The sequence below is a fragment of the Lepisosteus oculatus genome, chromosome 5 (genome assembly GCF_040954835.1).
Source record: "Lepisosteus oculatus isolate fLepOcu1 chromosome 5, fLepOcu1.hap2, whole genome shotgun sequence".
NCBI lineage: Eukaryota > Metazoa > Chordata > Actinopteri > Semionotiformes > Lepisosteidae > Lepisosteus > Lepisosteus oculatus.
In genome coordinates, this window is record NC_090700.1 from 4,871,668 (window position 1) to 4,891,748 (window position 20,081).

At 43.7% G+C, this 20,081-nt stretch overlaps 1 protein-coding gene across 1 annotated transcript; it reads left to right on the top strand.

The window, feature by feature from the left end:
• The first annotated feature begins 765 nt into the window (after window positions 1-765).
• On the top strand, window positions 766-20,081 carry phex (phosphate regulating endopeptidase homolog, X-linked). The gene is made up of 22 exons (XM_006627750.3): window positions 766-1,432; window positions 3,250-3,315; window positions 4,082-4,243; window positions 5,661-5,744; window positions 5,943-6,169; window positions 6,571-6,639; window positions 7,205-7,321; window positions 7,861-7,944; window positions 8,196-8,341; window positions 11,665-11,758; window positions 12,018-12,146; window positions 13,398-13,499; window positions 14,090-14,167; window positions 14,316-14,419; window positions 15,399-15,457; window positions 16,457-16,511; window positions 17,012-17,079; window positions 17,479-17,609; window positions 18,322-18,387; window positions 18,860-18,964; window positions 19,064-19,140; window positions 19,555-20,081. The coding sequence occupies exons 1-22, from the start codon at window positions 1,309-1,311 to the stop codon at window positions 19,655-19,657; spliced, it is 2,250 nt and encodes a 749-aa protein (XP_006627813.1). The 5' UTR covers window positions 766-1,308; the 3' UTR covers window positions 19,658-20,081.

Genomic DNA, 20,081 nt, shown 5'->3' on the forward strand with positions numbered 1-20,081 from the left:
GGAAGTGAAACTTGTGTACAGCAGGTAATTTAGGGGAGAAAAAATGTTTTTGAAAGTGAAGATCGAGGTCAATTCGTCAGCCCTTCCACTCCCAGCCTGTGAGCTGACTGCACTCGATGGCGCAGATTACATTGTGCAGACTGCAAAAATAGGGTTTACAACACTTTTTTTATGAATCCCTTATATTACAACTTATTGGCTGTTTAAGCACAAGACTTTAATGTGCTACAGGTTAGTATCTGCACATTGTGGTTTGTTATTTGTAAAATAACACTAAAAAAAATCCTCTCACATTCACCTTTTCTTTTCAGTACAATCTTTGCAGACTAGAATTCAGTTCCTGGGCTCCCAGATTACTGTCAAATACTGCATAGAGAAGACAATACAGCCCAAATAAAAAAAAGCAGATCTTTCTATGCTATTTGTTACAGGTCAGGTGTAATGGTTTACACTCAAGCACTCAAAAAACACTCAAGATGTGTGCATTTCTTTTGCTTAGGGGTAAGTGTCCTCAAAATAGCTTCTTCATAAGTTTTTTAAAAAGGTTGCTTCATTATGTTGCTTCTCCGTTTCCTCAGTAGTCAAAAACACTTCAGTGCCGTGTGCATTTTTTTTTGCTTAAGTATAGTGTCCTCAAAATAGCAGCTGCTTTTTTTAAAATGCTTAAACGTGTTTTTGTGCATGAGTGGAACATATCATCCCGCCCTGTTCTGGTGCAGGTACCTGGATATAAAGCCTAGCGTCCTGCTAGCCAGGAGAAGAGAGAGAGAGAGAGAGGGAACGGCCCAACTCCGACAGAAGAGCTCTAGACCGTTTAATTACAGCACACTTAAATACTGCTTGGCTTTTTTCTTCTGTCTTCAAGGACTGCCCTTTTTTTTACATATATATCCCAGTGAGCGATCCCCTGCGTTCCTCCTGCCAGTCTTTCTGGAATATCTGAGCTAGTGTGGCAGAGAGCACTTGGTACAGCACAGTAAATCACAGGGATGTCCTCCAGAGGGCCCAGGTTACAAGCAAACATCTCTGCCCTCCTCTGAGTCTATCCCAGTGGCTGTGTGTGACTGGAAGCCAGCTGGGAGTGAGCCCTCGCTGCTGTCAGAGTTTTAGTTATTCTCTGAAATATTGCTCATTTGTCAGACGGGTGACGACGGCTTTTTTTTTTTCCCTGGTGGAAAGAGAGGGAGGGGAGGCGAGGTAGCTGAAGATACTTCGCTGACCAAGTAGCTGAGCCGACTCCATTTAGAGTTTCTTTTTTCCCCCTTCTTCCTTGTCTCAGTTGAGCCAAAAAGTCTTCTCTCTGCCACCATGGAGATGGAACGACTGGGGAATCCTGGGCCCAAGGCGGCCCCGAAGTCCAACAAGCTGCTAAAGGCAATGCTGGCCGTCTTCGTGTGCCTGTCTCTGGTCCTGCTGGCTGTGATCATCCTCGGTAAGTTTCCCAAGGCTTCTCAATGGCACACGGATATTTGTTTGTCATTACTGCCATTTCCATGTGCCTGTGTGTGTTTAAACCGACAACATGCATTCGTGGGTACTGCAATTATACCTTTGCCCAAAGAGTTAAAATTCCAAACATATGAGCATGCCCATTGTCTAGTATACAAACTTAATAAAATGTAACATTGAGTGTCGTGGAGTGCCATCTGCTTGGGTTTGCAGCCTGGATTGAAATGTTTTTTTTTTGTAATTCAGACTAGGGTATTGTATCTCAGTTATTCGTCTCTTATTCTGCAGAAAACAGGCTCAAGACAAGTTCATTAAGTACCTGCAGGTGAAAGGCACATTTTGCGTTATAGTTCTGAAATCACATCTCTATAGTTCTGTTGCACTGATTGACAATGACACAGATGTGGGGTGAAAGGGAAATGAATAATATTTTTTGCTCTGCAAAGTCTAAATGATGAATGTGGAGGAGTCCTTTGATTAAAGGTGCGTGCCCACTCAAAAGAAGGTAGACGCATCCATAAGAACAGGATCAGGAAGGCAGTCAGAAGTAATATGACGTCTCCAGCTTGCGTTAACGAGTCCAGGCAATAACACTAATCACATGTTACCTGAATCTCTCTATCGCAGAACCACTGCCAGAGAAAAAAGCATAAAAGTAAGCAAGCAAACATTTTATTATGCAGCTATGGAAACGGGCGTATGTATATATTCATTTCCATTCAATTTTGTTGTTTGAAAACAGAAGGCTGCAGCGTGTTGGTTTTCAGCTGGTGAAAATTCGAGCTGCGTTCTGCCTGGCCTCGCTGGCGAGCTGAGATCCAGTGCTGCACTGCTCTTTATGTTGATGTGAAAAGTATTTTTAAACAGCAGTTGTGCGTCTGTGACAACGTGTGGGGCTCATGCCCTGCAGCTACTGTACTAAACACAGCAAATCAACAGCACAGAAACCTCCAAAAAAATCTGTAATAACATACATTGCTGAGTGGCTTAATTTGCAAAACATAAGGTGACAAGCCTGCTTTATGGTGCCAGCACAGCAACTCTGAGTTTGTTAATGTGGTCTGTGCACAGCGGGTCTCAGCAGCTGCTTCAGCAGGTTGGTGACATTTAAACTTCGACAACTGTGAGTTCCATGAGATCCTCTGGAAGGAGTGACCTCAGTGTAGGCCAAGAGTACAAGATCTCTGGAATGGTGAGAGTCACAGCTCGCTTGGCAGAGAGGGTCCTCAAGGCTGACCAGTCAACCTCCGATTTAAGTAATTTAGTGGAGAAGTGCCTTACAAACAGGACATCTACTGAGTCTTTCCACAGGCTGCCTTGGCCCATTGGAAGGGTACATGGGACACTCTACCGAGAGCAGAAATAGCAGGCATGGGGAAAATGTGCTATCTGGTACTGCGGTCTTGTGTGTCCTGCTGGGCTTAATACGGGAGACTAGTACTTCTAACACAGGCGTCGGGATGCTCAGGGGAATGTAAATTCCATTTAGTTGAAGGAGTCTCATGTTAATATGTTAATAAATCTTGATTTGCAATGTCAGTGATGTTATGATCTCTAGATAGGATTTAGTTATATGATTACATGAGCTAAAATCAAATTACAGGGGGGTTAATAAAGCACACTCTGGATCTGGTCTTGAGGAGAAAAACAGAAAATTGTAGAATATGGGTCTTCAAAATGCTCTGTTGCGAGAAGACGGAAGCCTCTTTTCATTTTTTTACTCTTTTTGCTCTGTGAAGTGTTCAGGAATGATCATTGTAACCTTCTGAACATCAGCAGTACATTGTTTTCTTTCTCTAGCGTCTCGAGGCTCAATAAACCTTCAATCTGAAGAGTACTGCTCGACACTGGAGTGCATTGAAGCTGGTATGGACTTTCCCTTTCTTCCTCTGTCACAAAGTTTGTCTGATTTCACCAGCAGCACTTGGTCCGAAAAATAGTACTCCTTAAGCCTTCTTTCTTTTCCCATGAACTGTGGTCGTTTCCTTCAAGCGTAGAGCCGGTTATTTATTTCTTATGCAAGAAAGAATGAACTGAAGGTTCGCATTGCACTTGAGTGCTGTGCAGACTGGTCAGTCAGAGTCAAGGTGGTTACTCTTCCGCATGGCTGAAGTAAAGAGAGCTGGGCTCAGATCCTGTTGCAGGCCTTTGTTTTCGTTGTTAGTCTAAGTTCCTGAAAAAAGATGGAGGCTGTCAAAACCATTTCCCCTGTATGCTTTCTCATCTTGATACAATGCCAGTTCCAGTCTGTAGGGAACTGTTCGAAGGTCATTAAGTTAAGGACTTTTAAGATTTAAAGCATGGCATTTCACTTAAAAGAATAAGATAACTTGTAAAGATTTAAAAAGATCCAAAAAGGTATTTTTTTTAACTTGTAGAGCAGGGCTACCTAGGTCCAGGCCAAGAGATTTTGTAGTACGTCAGGGTGGTTACATGAGCTCAGTTCAGGCTTCACTGAGCTAACTTACTCTCCAGCACCGAAGCTGCTGCTGATTTACGGAGCCGCCACTCCTGCGGGTTTGTTTCCACTCGGGAGTGGGTGTGGCCGTGACTGCGCTACAAGCTGATCTGCAGTTTTTGGCCCGGTGTGGAATGGGTTGCTCATCACTGACATCTGCTTCTGCTGTTCCAGCGGGCTCCATTATCAGCAAGATGGACACCTCAGTCCCACCCTGTGCTGACTTCTACCAGTATGCCTGCGGCGGGTGGCTGCACGACAACACCATCCCAGAGGACTCCTCCAGCTACGGGATTTACCCCTGGCTCAGGCAGAACGTCGACATCAAGCTGAAAGGTGAGACAGGTCCCAGCTCAAGCTCACTGCCTCTGCTGTCTCTTCCACACGGCTGCTCTCTTGTGCGCACAGCGTAAGGGCGACCTCTGGGGACAGCTGTGCAAGTGGCGCTGGTGGACCAGTAAGGTGTGGCCTTCCCTCTGGGCCTGTTTTTCTGGACCCACGCCTCAGTAATGGTGACAGGGGACAGTATGCTATAGGAGGTGCCATCCTTTAGATGCGACTTTCAGCTGAGGTCCTGACTACTTGGTCATTTAAGACCAAGTCTTTAATGTCTTTACAGAGCTATTGTGCAGTTTGTAAGAGCAGGGAGGCTAACTGTGGTATCCCCACCCCTGTCCACTCGGGGCTCATACAATCTGGTCTAACTAAAGTGCCCAGCCTGATCTGCTGTCTAGTGGAGACCCACTTTAGCGTGGATGAAGTGAATCTTGTACAGTATGTAAAGTACGTTGAGTTAACCAACACTTCATGAATGCAGGGTAATCATATTTTTTTAATGGGTTTGGCTTAAACTGCGAGACCTCCCCATTTGACACAGGCGCCAGTGCATTTCGTGCTCCCTGTAGCCGAGCTTCAGGCCCAGTCAGGTACCCACCTTGCCTGCAAAGTCACACCCAGGAGTTGGTCCTGCAGCACACCTGGACAGGACTGGACCAGTCTGTAGTTTTCTGTAGAAGTTCACTAGATGAACCCCCTTGGCAGCATTAAATCCATTACATTTTACCCACCATACTGCTTTACAAGGTTGTTCCGAGCTTCACCTTGAAGGATCCTTATAGAAGGGATAGGACAACAGGTGGGTATCTCTGGGGGAACTTGTTTTTAAAGAATGTGCTGGCTGAGTGATATCTGCCAGGTTTTCAGCAGTACTCCACTGTCTGTAGAGGATGTCAGCTGTGGCTGCCCATGTCCCCCGGAGCAGTGCTGTGACGTTTCAGAGTCTGTGCGCTCAACACAGAGAGGAACTGCAGTAGGAGGTTTCCGGCCCGGCGCTGTATAATTACACAGCGTTCATTCGCAGTGTTTCTGTTTACTCAGCTATATATAAACACAACCATTTACGGAACGGCACAGTAATGAGGAATTGTTTAAGAGACAGAGACAGGAAGACAAGTCTCAATCACGGTTAAAGAGAACCTATGCTGTTTTCGAACTGGGATGATGTCTGCTCACAGTCTGTAAGTCAGGGAACTGAATTCTAGGTCCAGGACAGAGAAATCAAACTCACACCCTTGAAACTTATGTTCTATTCTGGATCAAGTCTTTGTTTCAGCCAGCTGTGAATTATTAAAAAGACCTTCAACAGTGGACCGAATTGAGCAATTATTAGGGTCAATTAAGCCAATTACATAGCAGTGTGTTGTTTAGAGCACCAGAGCTCGGATGATTGATGCTTTCTTGTGCTGTTCTCTAGAGCTGCTGGAGAAACCCATAGACCCGAGAGAAATCGAAGCTATACGCAAAGCGAAGGTGCTGTATCGCTCTTGCATGAATGAAAGTAAGTGACCGGATTTCAACAGTGGTGCTGAATAGGATCTTTTACTGCAGCTTTCATTCATAACCTTTGCCTGATTTTACTGCTACATCTACTCATACCACTCATGCCAACTGCCAGCAAGACCGCCGCTGCCAGCACGGTGACCACCGTGTCTGCTATTGAATTTCTTTTCCTCTTCCTCCTCCTCCCCCGCCCCAGCGGCGATCGAGATGGAGGACGCCAAGCCCCTGCTGGCCCTGCTGAGGCGGTCGGAGCTGCGCTGGCCGGTCCTGGGGGGCAGCCTGGGGCCGCAGTGGCAGTGGGAGGAGAGGCGCTTCAGCCTGGCGGACACGCTGGCGCTGCTCCGGGGCCAGCACAGCAAGTCAGTGCTGCTACGCATGTACGTGGCCCCCGACGACAAGAACTCCAACCAGTACATTATAAAGGTAATGCCCTCTTTCGCTGCCGTACTCCCAGGAGACACTGGGTCCCTCTGACGGTGGTGATAAGGCAAGCATGATGCACAGTGCAGTCATAAATAGATACTTTATTGATCCCATGAGGGAAATTGCAGAATCGTTTACTTATTAACGTAATTGGTCCCAGCGCCCGTCCTACTCCAGTCTTCAGCAGGCGAGGAATTAAACCCATAAATAAAATGCCTATCCAGTGTTGTTTTTCTGCGTTCACGTAAGGCCAACTTTCTGATACGCATGCTGGCGGGCAGCAGTTCCTTTGCACACCGAGACGCCGCAGTCTCGCACAGGAAACCAGAAAAGGTCAGGGTCACGGTTTGCTTGAGAAGGACAACGAGCGGTCAACCAGCGTGTGTTGTGTGCTTGTGCAGCTGGACCAGGCTTCCCTGTCCTTGTCCTCGAGGGAGGACTACATCACCAACACCACGGAGGCTGAACTGGTGAGTACTGCCTGTCTGTAGGACAGCTCCGCCTGCAGTCCCCGACGAGCCCTTGATTTCCAGGTACAGGCTTATGAGTGTGCATCTGGCACAGACGGAAACCATTTGATGCCACTTCACTTGAATAAGCCTGAAAAGAGCTTCAGCAAGACTTTTTTACCATAAATCTGTCATATCACGGGACGTTTCTGATGTCTCCTCTTGCGTCCAAGCACCATTCTGGTACAAGTTAGAGTGCTTTGTAGAATAGTATAAGTACAGTCTTCCAGCTGTTAGGGAGTGTTCTATTCCATTGGAATAGGGGTGAGAAATCCTGCTCCTAAGGAGGTGCTGTCTGCAGGTTTTCTAGGTCTCTTCCAAGCTGCAGCAGCTGAAGAGCTGAGCCATGAGGAACCATTGTTCAGTTGGTCCTATTAAGTCAACAGTGAGCTGGTTGAGGAGTGGGACTGGAACCCTGCAGACACACAGGCTCTCTGGGAGCAGGATTACTCCTCCATGAATTAGGCCATGCGTTACTGGTCCTGAGCACTGTGACCTCCCTGGGTCTGCTCCCTTGCCCCCACAGTACCGCCAGGCCCTGCTCAAGCTGATGACTGACGTTGCTGTCATGTTGGGAGCCAATCAGTACGATGCCGCGACACAGATGAAGGACGTCCTTGAGTTTGAGATCAAGCTGGCGGAGGTGAGTGAAAAGAACGATGCAAGAAACTGCAGTCTGAAATTCTGAATACAGCTTCACTTTGATGTTGACATGCGATTGGAATGTGACTCTCTCAAAATCTGAAACTGTAGTATCAAGTTTTATATTCTTTTGCATAGTAGAATATGGGGTTGAAAAAAACAAGAGGACGAGATCTGCCGAAGAAAAAAACCTCAATATCTATTACTGTACATCCAAAATAAAACACAACGGTTCATTCACTAAGAGAAATCTTTGCTCGGCAACGAGTCACATTTGTCTCCTGCCAACTTTCGCCTGCATACGGTATGATGAAATGAGCAAGGGTGCAGCCAGAATATGTTTGAAGGGTGTCCAGCGCATCATGAGACCAGCCCATGCAATGTGAAGTTTATCTGAGGGGCCTGCAGGGAGAGGGTACATTCTGACGGGCGGGAGTAGGGCGGCTATCTCACGCTGGAAAACAGAAATGGTCTTCGCCGATTCAAACGCAATTCACCCGTCACGTGTCCTTAACAGCTGTGGTGATGATTTTCCTTCAGATCCTAATCCCGTTTGAGAACAGAACCAGCGAGGCCATGTACAACAAGTACAGTCTCTCCCGGCTGCAGAGAACAGTGCCACAGGTAATGAGCTTACAGGTGACGGATCAGAAAAAAAACACGTGAAAGTCTTCTGGCTTTTTTCTTAAAACCGGGAGGTGAACAAGGGTGACAAATCATTTTGCTTCCTAAGGGACACTAATACAGGCATCTTAGAGACCCCCTTTCCCCAGTACACAACACATGCCTTTCGAATCCAGTTTTTTGTGTTACTAGAGTGAGGTGTTTGAGCTGGAGGCCAGCAAGGTTGAACTTTGTTGTCTTTGTTCTCTTAGTTCAACTGGCTAGAGTATATCAAAGCAGTGGTGGACACCAGGCTGTACCCTGAACTCAGGAGCCTGACTTCATCTGAGCAAGTGATTGTGCGCGTGCCCCAGTATTTCAAAGACCTCTTCAAGCTGCTGGAGACCACAGACAAAAGGTGAGGCAAGGTGCGCCCAACTAAGGGAAACTGCTCGGTAACGTTAATAAACGTGTACACCAGTACTGCTCTAGATGTCTCCTGAAGTGCACAAAGAAAGCGTTTATAAGGAAAAGAAAACGCTTCAACTGCACCTGTAGGAAACCAAATTTTTAATTATGTCCCTGTTTCCTCTCCTGAAGATTTTCACACTTTTTACCGCTGTGCTTCCACAGTATTCAAAATGCGAAACTGGAGACCACATGTCCACACCTGGCAATTCATGTTTCAGAAATGAATGTGCTGTATTAACAGGGTGCCAGAAATGTGGTAATGGTCAGCCTCTGCTGTAGATGAATCCAAAACCCTAATCCTGATCACAGCCTGAAACGCCCCCCTCAAGTTTGTAATACTTTTTACGGCAACATAAATAACATGTTCAATGGTTTATGTACAGTTATAACAGGAATCTAAACTAAAGTGTGTCAGGCAGTAACTTTAGTTTTGCATTGGTTTTTAACTTTCTTTTGCTGCCCCACTGGGAACGTGTGTGCTGCAGTCAACCTTCCTGAGAAACGTTTATTGTGATATTTCACTGTACAGTATATTCCCATGGTCTAGTCAATTTATTTACTTTCTCCAAGGTTAGTATTTAAGGTTGAAAGCTGTGTCTAACAGTCACATTTCTTTCTATTTAGAAAGCTATAATGAAGAGGCTCACCCACACACTGGAATGGAAATAATGTTGTTTTTTTGTAAAAAAAGAATAATGCTTAAACAAAAATAAATCTGGAAAGGTCATTGTTTGCTTTCTCTCTGGCACATTGCTCATTACTAATTATAAAGAAAGAAGAGAATCGGGGGCACTCAGAGCCTTTTATACCAAAATATAGTCCACACCATCCATCTTGTTTTCAACAGACATAGCCACCATGGCAGGACTAGACACAGTTAAAGTGCTTGTTATTCCTTGACCTCCCCAGTCCCCTAATTTCGTGATTTATGAATGAAATGTTTCCTTTTCCTTTTTTATTCCTTCAGACAGAGCTATGTTAATGACTCTCCGTTAGGCGGGGACTGTACAATTCCCCCAGAGCTTTGCGTGACTTTGGTGGTATGACGTTTGAGTCGTTAGGGTCAATGTCCTTCATAATAAAATAAGAGGGATCTTGTGTGAGCAGGCAGCCCACTGTACACCCCCGCCCTAATTATGTCCAGAGCTTTTCTGTCTTGCTGGGCTCAGAGTTCTCTGGGGGGTCCCAGGAGTTGCTGCCTGCCAGCTCGTTTAACTAGCTCTGGTCCTGAGCACGTGGTGAGATCGAACAGCACTGCTGTCTGGGTGCCCAGCAGCCTGGGCCTCACTGTGTGCCAGGACAGTCTGAATCAGAGTTTTGCACTAAGTGCTAAAAAGGCATTTTGTGAGAAGCACACACATCCCTCGCTATCCCAGCACAACCAACTAGAATATTTCTGCTCGTAGGTCAAAACTTCTGAAAGTGACACCAAATTCCCATTAAAATACACAAACAGTAAAAGTCCATTCCATGTGCTTGGAACTGTCCATAAAGCAGCTGAATTTAGGAACTTTCTGATGTACAGTATTTGAATAGTTGGGCAACATAAATTGCTAAGTGTACATGTATGTCACAACAGGTAGAATTTACCAACAATTTTACGGAAAGTGTTAATGTTTGGAAGTATTATATAAGGAAAATAAAATAGTTATGGTCTCTAATGTACGCACGAACAATAAATGTCAAATAATCAAAAACATTTTTTATTGTTTTTTATATTAGTTAAGAAATCCTGTCCAAAGACAGAATATACCCATAACCATGAAAGAGCATCACATTGGTGATACTGGTACTGTACATTTGCAGGGTGCATAGTGATAATAAAACACTTCATTGTATAAAACGGTGAAATTAGTGAATTAATATTATTGTTTTACAAATTATGCTTTCAAAATATTATTTTACCTCGTAACTGGTATATTACTCTTAGCATTTTTGTTAAGATAGTTAAGATGACAGCAGCCAAGAGAGGTGAAAAATAAAAACTGAAGAGCAAGTTATACCCTTGGAGCTAATATTCATGGCAGAAGTTCACACGTTTAAACTAAATAGGCAGGAACATGTATTACTCATTTTAACGAGTACTCGTGAGTAAAGTGCTAGTTTAACCAGGGATGAGTGTATGTTAGGCTACTCATCCGTACCAGCTATAACTGAATATGTACAGATAGATGTTGATATAACAATATTTGACATCATGCTTGTGAAAATCTACTGTATAAACTTTTTGTGCACACTTTATACTGTCAGATACATTTCAGTTGCATTAAATCCTGTGTATAAAATGCATGGGCTGCAGCCTGTGTTGGGGAATCTCTTCGTTCTGCTTCCCTGACTCCACTTTGGGTCTGAACGAGCTAAATAATACATTATGTAAGAGCTGCACCACCTTTAGCAGTGTAATGGCTCCTGCAGGTCTTGGAGCCTAACCAGCTCCCCTTGTGATTGAGCACGCCAGCCAGTACAGCTCCTTGTGTGTCCGTGCTGCCTGGTCTGGTGGCAAGGTCAATCCACTGTGCTGGATGTGGGCTGCGTGTAACAGACTCAAGCCTCTCAGCCACATCACACATCAGGGCTTGTACACAGCGCGTTTATGTTCATATGGACCGCCCTGGCTGAGTGTTATCTGCTCAGCTTCCTGACAACTCTTCTGCATTGATTATCAGCCTCAGGCCACACATGTGGCACTAGTCTAGAAATCACGACTAGCAAATGAGGGTGCGTTGTCAGAATAAAGTTTTAGTAGATATACACTTAAGGGGTGTTAATATAAACCGAGACGCTGTAGATATTCAGTAGTTATGAGGGTTAGTGTAAATCTGTCACGGTCATTAATATTTATGGCTGCATTAATAAGGTTCTACATAACTTCAATATATAGTAACAATCATTTATATTTCTTTTAAAACCCTTTGTATTATAATTTCATCTGAAATGCTACTAGACCAACAACAGGTAATGGTAATTTCTGCTCCTTCTCTTAATTTGTATGATGTTTGTCTTGGAGTTCGTCATAGTTGATAACGTGCCCACGTCAAAGTGATTCATTCTCTGACTGACGTCAATAAAGCAGTAATCTGTAAATTATTCTAAATCCCTAAATTTAAGACTGTATTTTTTTAGGACTGTTGAACCTAACATTTTTTGTTTTCTCAGTGACTTTATTGCAGGACTGCTGCACTGAATTACTGCAGTTGTCCTCTCTGTGACTTTACTGCAGGACCGTTTCACTGAATTACTTAATTTGTCTTCTCTGTGACTTTACTGCAGGACTGTTGCTAACTACATCATGTGGGCAACTGTCTACTCCAGGATAACAACCCTCAGCAGACGGTTCCTCTACAGATATCTGGATTTCGCCAGGGTAAGTATGGAAAATATGCAGCTAAGTGGCCCACCTCCTGCTCACTGAACAGGCTGGAGGAGTGGGGCACGCTACCAGTGTGTTCTTTTTTTTGAAAGGATGTTTTTGTTCAAAAAACAGTGCACAGGGAAACAGCGTCACAGTACACATCCTGCTGTGATGCTTGCAGATTCAAAATGGAATGTTAAAGATGAAAACGATGTTGCTTTATACAATGATGATGTGTTTCAGAATGTTTCTGTCCTGGTTCCCTGTTCAGGTGACCACTGGGACTACTTCTTTAACGCCACGCTGGGACAAGTGTGTGAATTATGTGGAAAGCACTCTTATATATGCCACTGGCCGAATGTTTGTGGATGAGCATTTTCAAGAAGACAAGAAACTCATGGTAACTCTTTCCCCTTTGATTCTGCCACATTAAGTATTTCCCCAAATCTCCCATTTGCTTATCATGTTGAACAGGATTACCGGGGGGAAGAACACCATACATTTACAGCGTCAGCCAACATGAGACAGAGTTCAGTAATACAGCATGAGGAATCAAAAGGGATTCTGTTTATAAGCATGTTGCAGGATAAATACTCCCATATTACAACTATTGTAACACTATATTACTATATGCCTATATATATATATCAGTGGTATTATTATAGCTGTATGTTTATCACACGGACATTTTAAAAAATACTAACAGAGTAAAAATTGAAAAAGCAGACACAAAGCAGTAAATCTGTATATTCACTCTTCTTTGCTTTCTGTCATTTAAAAATTTGCAACTGGTCAGAAATGTGCAGAGAGATTTTGCACTGAAGACCCCCTAGTGGCAGAGTCTAGGATTATGGCTGCCAGCAAGCAGTCCCAGTCCCAGCCTTAGCTAGAGGGGTTGAGGAGATAAAGTGGGGAAGAGCTCGATCAGGTCAACTGAGAGATCTACGCAACAGTGTGATTTTTGGTTAGGAGTCTAGGAGCTCCATGGTTAGGGTATTCCAGCTCCTGGTTCTCAGGATCCAAAATTCATGAGGTTATCTGTATCTCTTTAAATCATGAACAACTAAAGAATGTAGAGAAGCAACAGACTGGTTTAGCTAAAGCTCATTGTAACTTGAACAGGCATGTAAGGCCTGCTGGATTTGAGAACCCAAGCCATCAGCGCCTTGATCCTATCATCATTTGAACTTGTTAGTGTTCCAGAGATAGGAGCATACGATAGACTCAGAGGATGCATGTAATGAGCATTCTCCGCATTGAACTGTGAATTCTGTTTTTTTTTCTTTGTGATCAAGAACTTCCTGATGTTTGGGCCTAGGTAATGCTGCCCTCTTCTGGTCAGCACTGGTACTGGCAGGAATTGCCCAGAGAGACTTGGAGAGCTTGAAAACGGGCAGCTGTATTCTCCTAGACCCCGAATCACTCAGTGAGGGATCTGAATAGTGCAGACAGACAAAACCCGTGCTGCAAATATGGCCACTTGCTGCTGATACATGACTATTACAATCTTAATCGTCATCATAATTCACGTTTTCTTTCATGTTTCATTTGCAATATTCTGAAAATTCGTTCATAGAAATATGAGCTGCTGAAAACGAATAATGATACTGAAGAAAGAAAATATCATAAAATGGGATCCTTCTCTCTACAGATGGAGGAGCTGACGGAGGGGATCCGCTGGGCTTTCATTGACATGCTGGAGAAAGAGAATGACTGGATGGACAGGGAGACGAAGAATAAAGCTAAAGAAAAGGTAAGACGCTGTTTCTGGCTGCTTGCTGTCCTGAAACAGGCGCTGAACGGACTTCGTGCGGTGGCTGACCAGTGCAGCCCCTGCTCCCGGTGGTCTGACTGATTAAATACAAATGAAACTTGGAAAAAAGAAGAAGCAACTAAAAAAAAACCAAGTATCATATTCCTGGTACTGAGTGAATGTGAGAGATTATCTTGCAGGTCTTCACTGGTTTCAAATACTTTAAAATGAGGCTTCTAGTGTGGTTTAAAATTGGTTACTGGCAGAAACTTGGTCTCTGTTGGACAGGCTTTGCAAGAAAGCAAGAACTCTGTGACTGCAATGCTCTAATTATGGTACTAATTAGAAACCAAAACATGAAACGTGTTTGAGCCACTTATTAAGATAAAGGGAAAACTAGGTGACCCCGTTGCCCTCTGGGAAATTGGTGTGACATGTGTGAGATAAGAAAGCTGTTCCTAATCTTTACATGAAGCATTCGTTCATGGCTCCTGGTGCCAGATTATTCTCCGCCCTTGCGTTCAAGAGGGATTTCTTTCTTTGCTTGACTTTTCTCTGAATGATCGTATTTTCCCATCCTTTCTCAACAGGCTTATGCAGTCCTGGCAAAAGTCGGCTACCCGGATTTCATCATGAACAACACCTACATCAACGAAGACCTCAAGATGGTGTGTGTGTGTGTGTGTGTGTGTGTGTGTGTGTGTGTGGTTGCGAATGTTGAGTGAGCAACTCTGAATGTTTGAAAAAACGACGTGCTCTGGGCTGGGTATCTGCTGTAAACGGGTTTCGAGGGCTGATGTGTTTTCCCTCTTGCAGCTGGAATTTTCCGAGAAAGACTACTTTGGGAACGTGCTGCAGACTCTTCAGTACATAGCGCAGTCCGACATTGGCTGGCTGCGCAAGAGCGTTCCCCGAACACAGTGAGTGCGGAACGGAATGAGTTTATTGACTCTGGGCAGTGGGGGAGCTCTGATTCTGCCGTTAGCCACTTCATCTCCGCTGGGATCCAGGCTATTGAGCTGGAACGTTTGTGCGTTTTCATTTACACACGTGGGAAAAAATAGGTTTCCCCTCTTGTGGAACATGCATGTATTTTTCAGTGCATGCTGCCCAGAGGTACTTTGGTCCCGACTGCCTGGCACAAGCCAGCGGTGCCAACTTTAAGGGGCAGATTTTTTTTAATTGCCAGAGAGGGAGGATGACTGCCGATGGAGCTGACACTCCAAAAAGTTTCAACCTTCAGAAGTTAACGAAAGCTTTGAATGTGACCTCACCCAAACCACCTTTTTGATAACCACCCAAGGTGAAGTAAGGGCGAGATAAATTGATGCATCAAATGATTACCCTGAGAAACGTCAACTGTACTGAATAAACAGTGAAGGCTTCCAGAATGAATTTAAAAGGATGATTTACTATTCAGTATGGCATTTCAACATCTGTAGTCATCCTGTTAATCGGGGAAGCAGACAAAGGAGTTTGATTTCTCATTGTTTCTGCCATAACAAAAGCTAGACAATGCCAAGAGCTATAAGGTCAAAGTTATTCCAGGAAGAGAAAATTGATTTTTTTTTATTTTATTGGACTTTCGAATGAGCTGTTACTAACTCATCTTCCAATACGATTGATAAAATGCAAATAAAAAGCAGCCAGATTAAACTGCCAACAAGTCTGAATCCTAGCACATGACCCATAGATGCTAAAAGCCATTTACCTTCTGTTACATGATCTACAGGAAATTCTTTCACCACAGCCTCCTTTCATGCAAAAGCAGTGCAAAATGACAAAAGTAAAATGTAGGTGGTCACAGCTCAGAGACTCTTTACAGATGTTAATATATTCTAAGGCTACATAAGATGCAGACACGTTAAGGAATAAATTCCTTTTTTTTTTCCTTCACAGATGGTTCACTAATCCTACTACTGTGAATGCCTTCTACAGCTCTACCACTAATCAGATTCGTAAGGGCTTTTGATATTTTTATATGCCGTGTTAAAAAAAGCTTCAGAAAACACAAGCATGCTACTATTCATTATGTTACAGCTTCGGTTGTTCAAAACCTGTCTGACTGGCAACCATGAAACAAGCCTTTGAATTCACCCTAGACAAATCTCACTGCCTGCTGAGTTTCAGCAGCAGCTCTTCCAGTATGAAAACTACTCTTCAAGATAGATGTTAATTAAAATCTGTGGGCCTCCTGAATTTTTCTCACCTAAGATTTGTCTGAAAACCTCACTGTATCAATTGGCTCTTGTGTTCTCCTGAGTGAAAGCAAGATTTGTATTTAAAGTGTCTTTTCCAGAAGTAGCTCAAACTGGTCTCTTACGGATGGAATCCACACTGCTATCTGGCACGGGTGAAAGCAGTCACTCGCTTATAGCTGTAACCACAAAAAAAAGATATTCATGACTCAAGTCAGGTGTGATACATGCCGACTCATAAAGATCCATAATCAAGGAAGCATGATTCTGTACCATAACATCGCAAAAACAAACCAAAATGGTAGTGTATTACAAGCAAATTATTTAGCTACTTACAGTATATATACACACACTCAACAGATTTATTCAAAGACTTTTTAAGATATTCACTTCACTGTGTGTAAGATTTAATCTGTGCAGCTGAAACTGACAAAATACATGTATCAATGGCAAACCAATAGTTTTCAATAAGCTGTACCCACACTGGATAGTACTGACGGAATATACAAGAGCTGGATAAATAATCACGCAATAGCAAACCTTGTTACCTAATTGGCATAATACTCCTCTGTGCATCTTGTAGCAGGGCCACACTGATCACTGCAGCACTGTGGGATACGTGTCGCCTGGGGAGCTCTTGCTGGCTCCTGGACATCTGTTACCTCTCTTTATTAAAATGGGATTAATGCATCTTCCTGTTATTTGGCTGTTTGGTGCAGAGTGGTTGTATGGTAATAAACACCATTGTTGGTTTTGCAGGCTTCCCAGCTGGAGAGCTGCAGAAGCCTTTCTTCTGGGGTTTGAAGTATCCTCGGTAAGACATCCTTTACTGGATGAACGCCATTACCTGGCATATTGACTGCATGTAGCCCCATGAGGATTTATGTCACGAACTGCGAGCATTAAGAACTGTGTAAGCTGCAATATGATGCAACTCATTACAGGGGATAATGTGCATGACATTTAATCGTTTTTCATCTACTGTACTGTTAGGCTCCTTTCTGTCGGTGCATCGTAGTAATTTGAATTCACTGCCTATCTGAACTCTCTGCTTGATGAAGAGATCATTATTGGCACCAGAGATCCCAAAATATAAAGACAGATTGAAATGTACATATACTGTATATACACACACAATCATAGTTTGGCATGACCTGTAAATAAACTACAGTAGGTGTTTTTTTGGCAGTTTAAAGACATTTTGCTGTTTTTATTACAACTCCTTTTATGTTACACATTGAACATTGGACTGGGCACTGGGGTGGTGTTCCAAGGCTCCATTTCATCCTCCAGTGCTGTCATCTGCATTCACAGGTCCCTCAGCTACGGTGCTATTGGAGTCATCGTTGGGCACGAGCTCACACATGGATTTGATAATAATGGTAAGGGTCCTCAAATTTCAGATGTCAAGAAAATGATTCAGTTCTTAACCAATGTATTTTGTTGCCTGGGTCTGCTCCCTGCATACCTGTTCAGAAACGTGTGCCGAGCAAAGCGCACAAACTAAGGCACCTCCCTCTTGATGGACCCTTAATTATCCAGTAAATAGTTTTAAATTTAAGAAAATCTTCAATCCATACAGAATTCTTGTAAAGTACCAACTGCAAATAAAATGTATACACAATGCACATATTGCGGTACTGTACACAGCACATGCTAATTTCTTTAGCTTACCTAAGAAATTCCCACTGAATGTGTTTCCATAAATCGGGGATTATGTGAATATACATCATAGAAAACAATTAACACTTGCTTTTGTCGTCTTGTACTGCTATTGCTAGGGCGCAAGTATGATAAAGATGGGAATTTGGATCAGTGGTGGACTGACGCATCTACTGCCAATTTCAACAAGAAGACGCAGTGCATGGTGGAGCAGTACAATGATTACTACTGGAAGGAAGCTGGCATGAATGTGCGTACTGAGCTTCTTAATTAAAGTCTGCCCCGAACGCGCACGCGGCTCTGTGGTGTCCTCGTCGGGACACTGCCGCCGCTTCACTTTTTGGCTGTTTTTCAGTATAGACTAGAAATTGCGTGGATAAGACCACAGGGCGCCGAGTCCTGTGTGTTACAATGCATGTGTAATAGTGGACATCACACTGTACATGTGTTATTTTCCAGGGTACTGGACTGAGCGTTATTTTTAGTTCCCCATGAAGCCGCTGGATGTAGAAAGAATTACACATACAGCAGACTGTTCCTTTTAAGTCCCTTGTGCCTGGAGGGAACAAACTTTACAATAGATTTCAACAGCTGATGAAGTAGAAGGTCCCAGTAGATCACAGAGTAAACTCCACAACTGCAGACTCACTCCAAGTGCAAATATTAATATGGGGAACTGAATTTATCAGACTAAGATTGATGAAACTACAAACATGAGCATGATTCTACCCTAAGTGCTGCAAAATTATACTCATTATACTCCATTTCATTCCCAAACAGCTTTTAACAAGTTTTTAATGACAAAATGTACATTCTTTAAAAAAAAAAATATTGAAGAAGATAGCGTTACCTGGTGCTGTATTTCTGTATTTCTGGTGCTGTATTTCTCCCTTTTTATACAGGATTCCCTGTGCTGCACACCATGATGGAGACTTTTGAATAGCATGTTGTTGTTTTTTCAGGTGAGAGGCAAAAGAACTCTGGCAGAGAACATAGCAGACAACGGGGGAATTCGGCAAGCCTTCAGGGTACTGGATTGAGCTAAACTATAAATCTGCCCACGATGAATAAAGTCACACATGCATCAGGCCTGCAGTGACCACACCTAGAACCCCAACTGACAGAGTTTTGTCCTGAACCATGATTAATGGTAATATTGGCATCGCTGCAGAAGAAAAGATCACAGGTTTTGCTTTTTTTTTTTAAAAATTATTGCAGAAAGAATACAAACTGGAAACCCTTTACAGTTAAGAGGTCCCTGCTTTAGTTTTCAATCATTTAGTAGATGGGATCCATTATCATCTTCTTAACGCATAAACCTTGATCAAACATCCAGTAGAGAACATGGGTGATGATGCGCGATGATCCTCGTGAAAGACAGACACTGTCCCATGTCAGGACTGTCAGTGCATGTCTAGAATCTGGAGCTCCAGCAGAATTCATCATGTGCTCCCGCCCCGGCAGCACGCTTTGCAGTGTGGTTGTGTTTCTGTCTTGCAGGCCTACAGGAAGTGGGTCAACGAAGAGAGATCTGGTAAGGAGGAGCCCCTGCTGCCTGGCGTGGGCCTTACAAACGACCAGCTCTTCTTCCTCAGCTATGCACACGTAAGTTCAGACGTCTTCCTCAGCTGGCCGGTGTGACTGCACCCCTCTCCCAAAGGCAAGGCGGTGACCGGAGGGTGTCTGGGGGTTTGTGTCTTCCAGGTCCGCTGCAACGCCTACAGGCGCGAGGCAGCCAGAGACCAGATCCAGAGTGGTGCTCACAGCCCTCCAAAGTACAGGTAAGGAGCCCAGATTCCCCAGTGGCTGCTGTGCGGCGCGTGGGAAACTGCGCGAAATGGAGAAGGCCTTCTGACCGCACTGCACTCTCCCAGCTCCGAGCGTCAGGGATTTTTCGTCTGACAGTTTCTCGAAAGGTCACCCAGACTCTAGGAGGTCCCCCTCTTGTCTCGCATGCCAGTCAACCAACTCTGGGTTCAGCTGTGCTTCTACTGTGACGTTCAATGTGATTTATCTCTACGCAATTCTCAGAGGCTTGGCTTGACTCATTTCCAGTTAAAACCGACACTTGAACTACTGTTGCTTTAATTTCACAATTTATTGTATTTTTGTCTGACTCGATTGTTGACTCTTCGACTGGTGCCAGTACTTTACTGATCTTAATCCATTTTGTTTGTTTTGTTTCCTTCTTTAAGAGTAATTGGGGCGATGAGTAACTATGAGGAGTTCAGGAAAGCCTTCAACTGCCCAGAAACTTCTTTGATGAACAGGGGCTCACGGTCCTGTCGAGTCTGGTAGCATGCTGACTTCGCCAGCCAGCGACCACCAAAGCAACTCGGACAACTACCTTAGAATTTCACTCAGCAACGAAGTGAACTTCCCGAGCAAATGTCTTGATTTTAAAATCTTGGTTATGACCTTAGGCACTTGTGTGCGTAACTAATCTAAAAGAACAGGTCCATAAACACTGTAGTGTAGTTTAGTGTTTTTTTCTATGGGGTGTTGTACATTTTATCGTGGTTTCTGATGGCATGTCTTTATTTTTATTATTTTTGTATGCAATGTCCAAATTGTGTTGCTGCCATTGATAACAGATTTTTTTTGCTGCAATAATGTGATACAGGTCCTTCATTTGTTGCATTGAAAATCTCTTTGTAAATATATCCACCTGGTACAACGTACGGCTGGAAATACAAACTATAAATAAATCCATTGAACAGTG

What these genes read in the sequence shown, in the direction of transcription:
- phex (XM_006627750.3), top strand. Translation starts at nt 1,309, where the DNA reads ATGGAGATGGAACGACTGGGGAATCCTGGGCCCAAGGCGGCCCCGAAG. An exon ending in TGCAGAGAACAGTGCCACAG is followed by an intron (nt 7,945 to 8,195) that starts GTAATGAGCTTA and finishes TTGTTCTCTTAG; the next exon opens with TTCAACTGGCTAGAGTATAT. An exon ending in CTGGAGACCACAGACAAAAG is followed by an intron (nt 8,342 to 11,664) that starts GTGAGGCAAGGT and finishes ACTTTACTGCAG; the next exon opens with GACTGTTGCTAACTACATCA.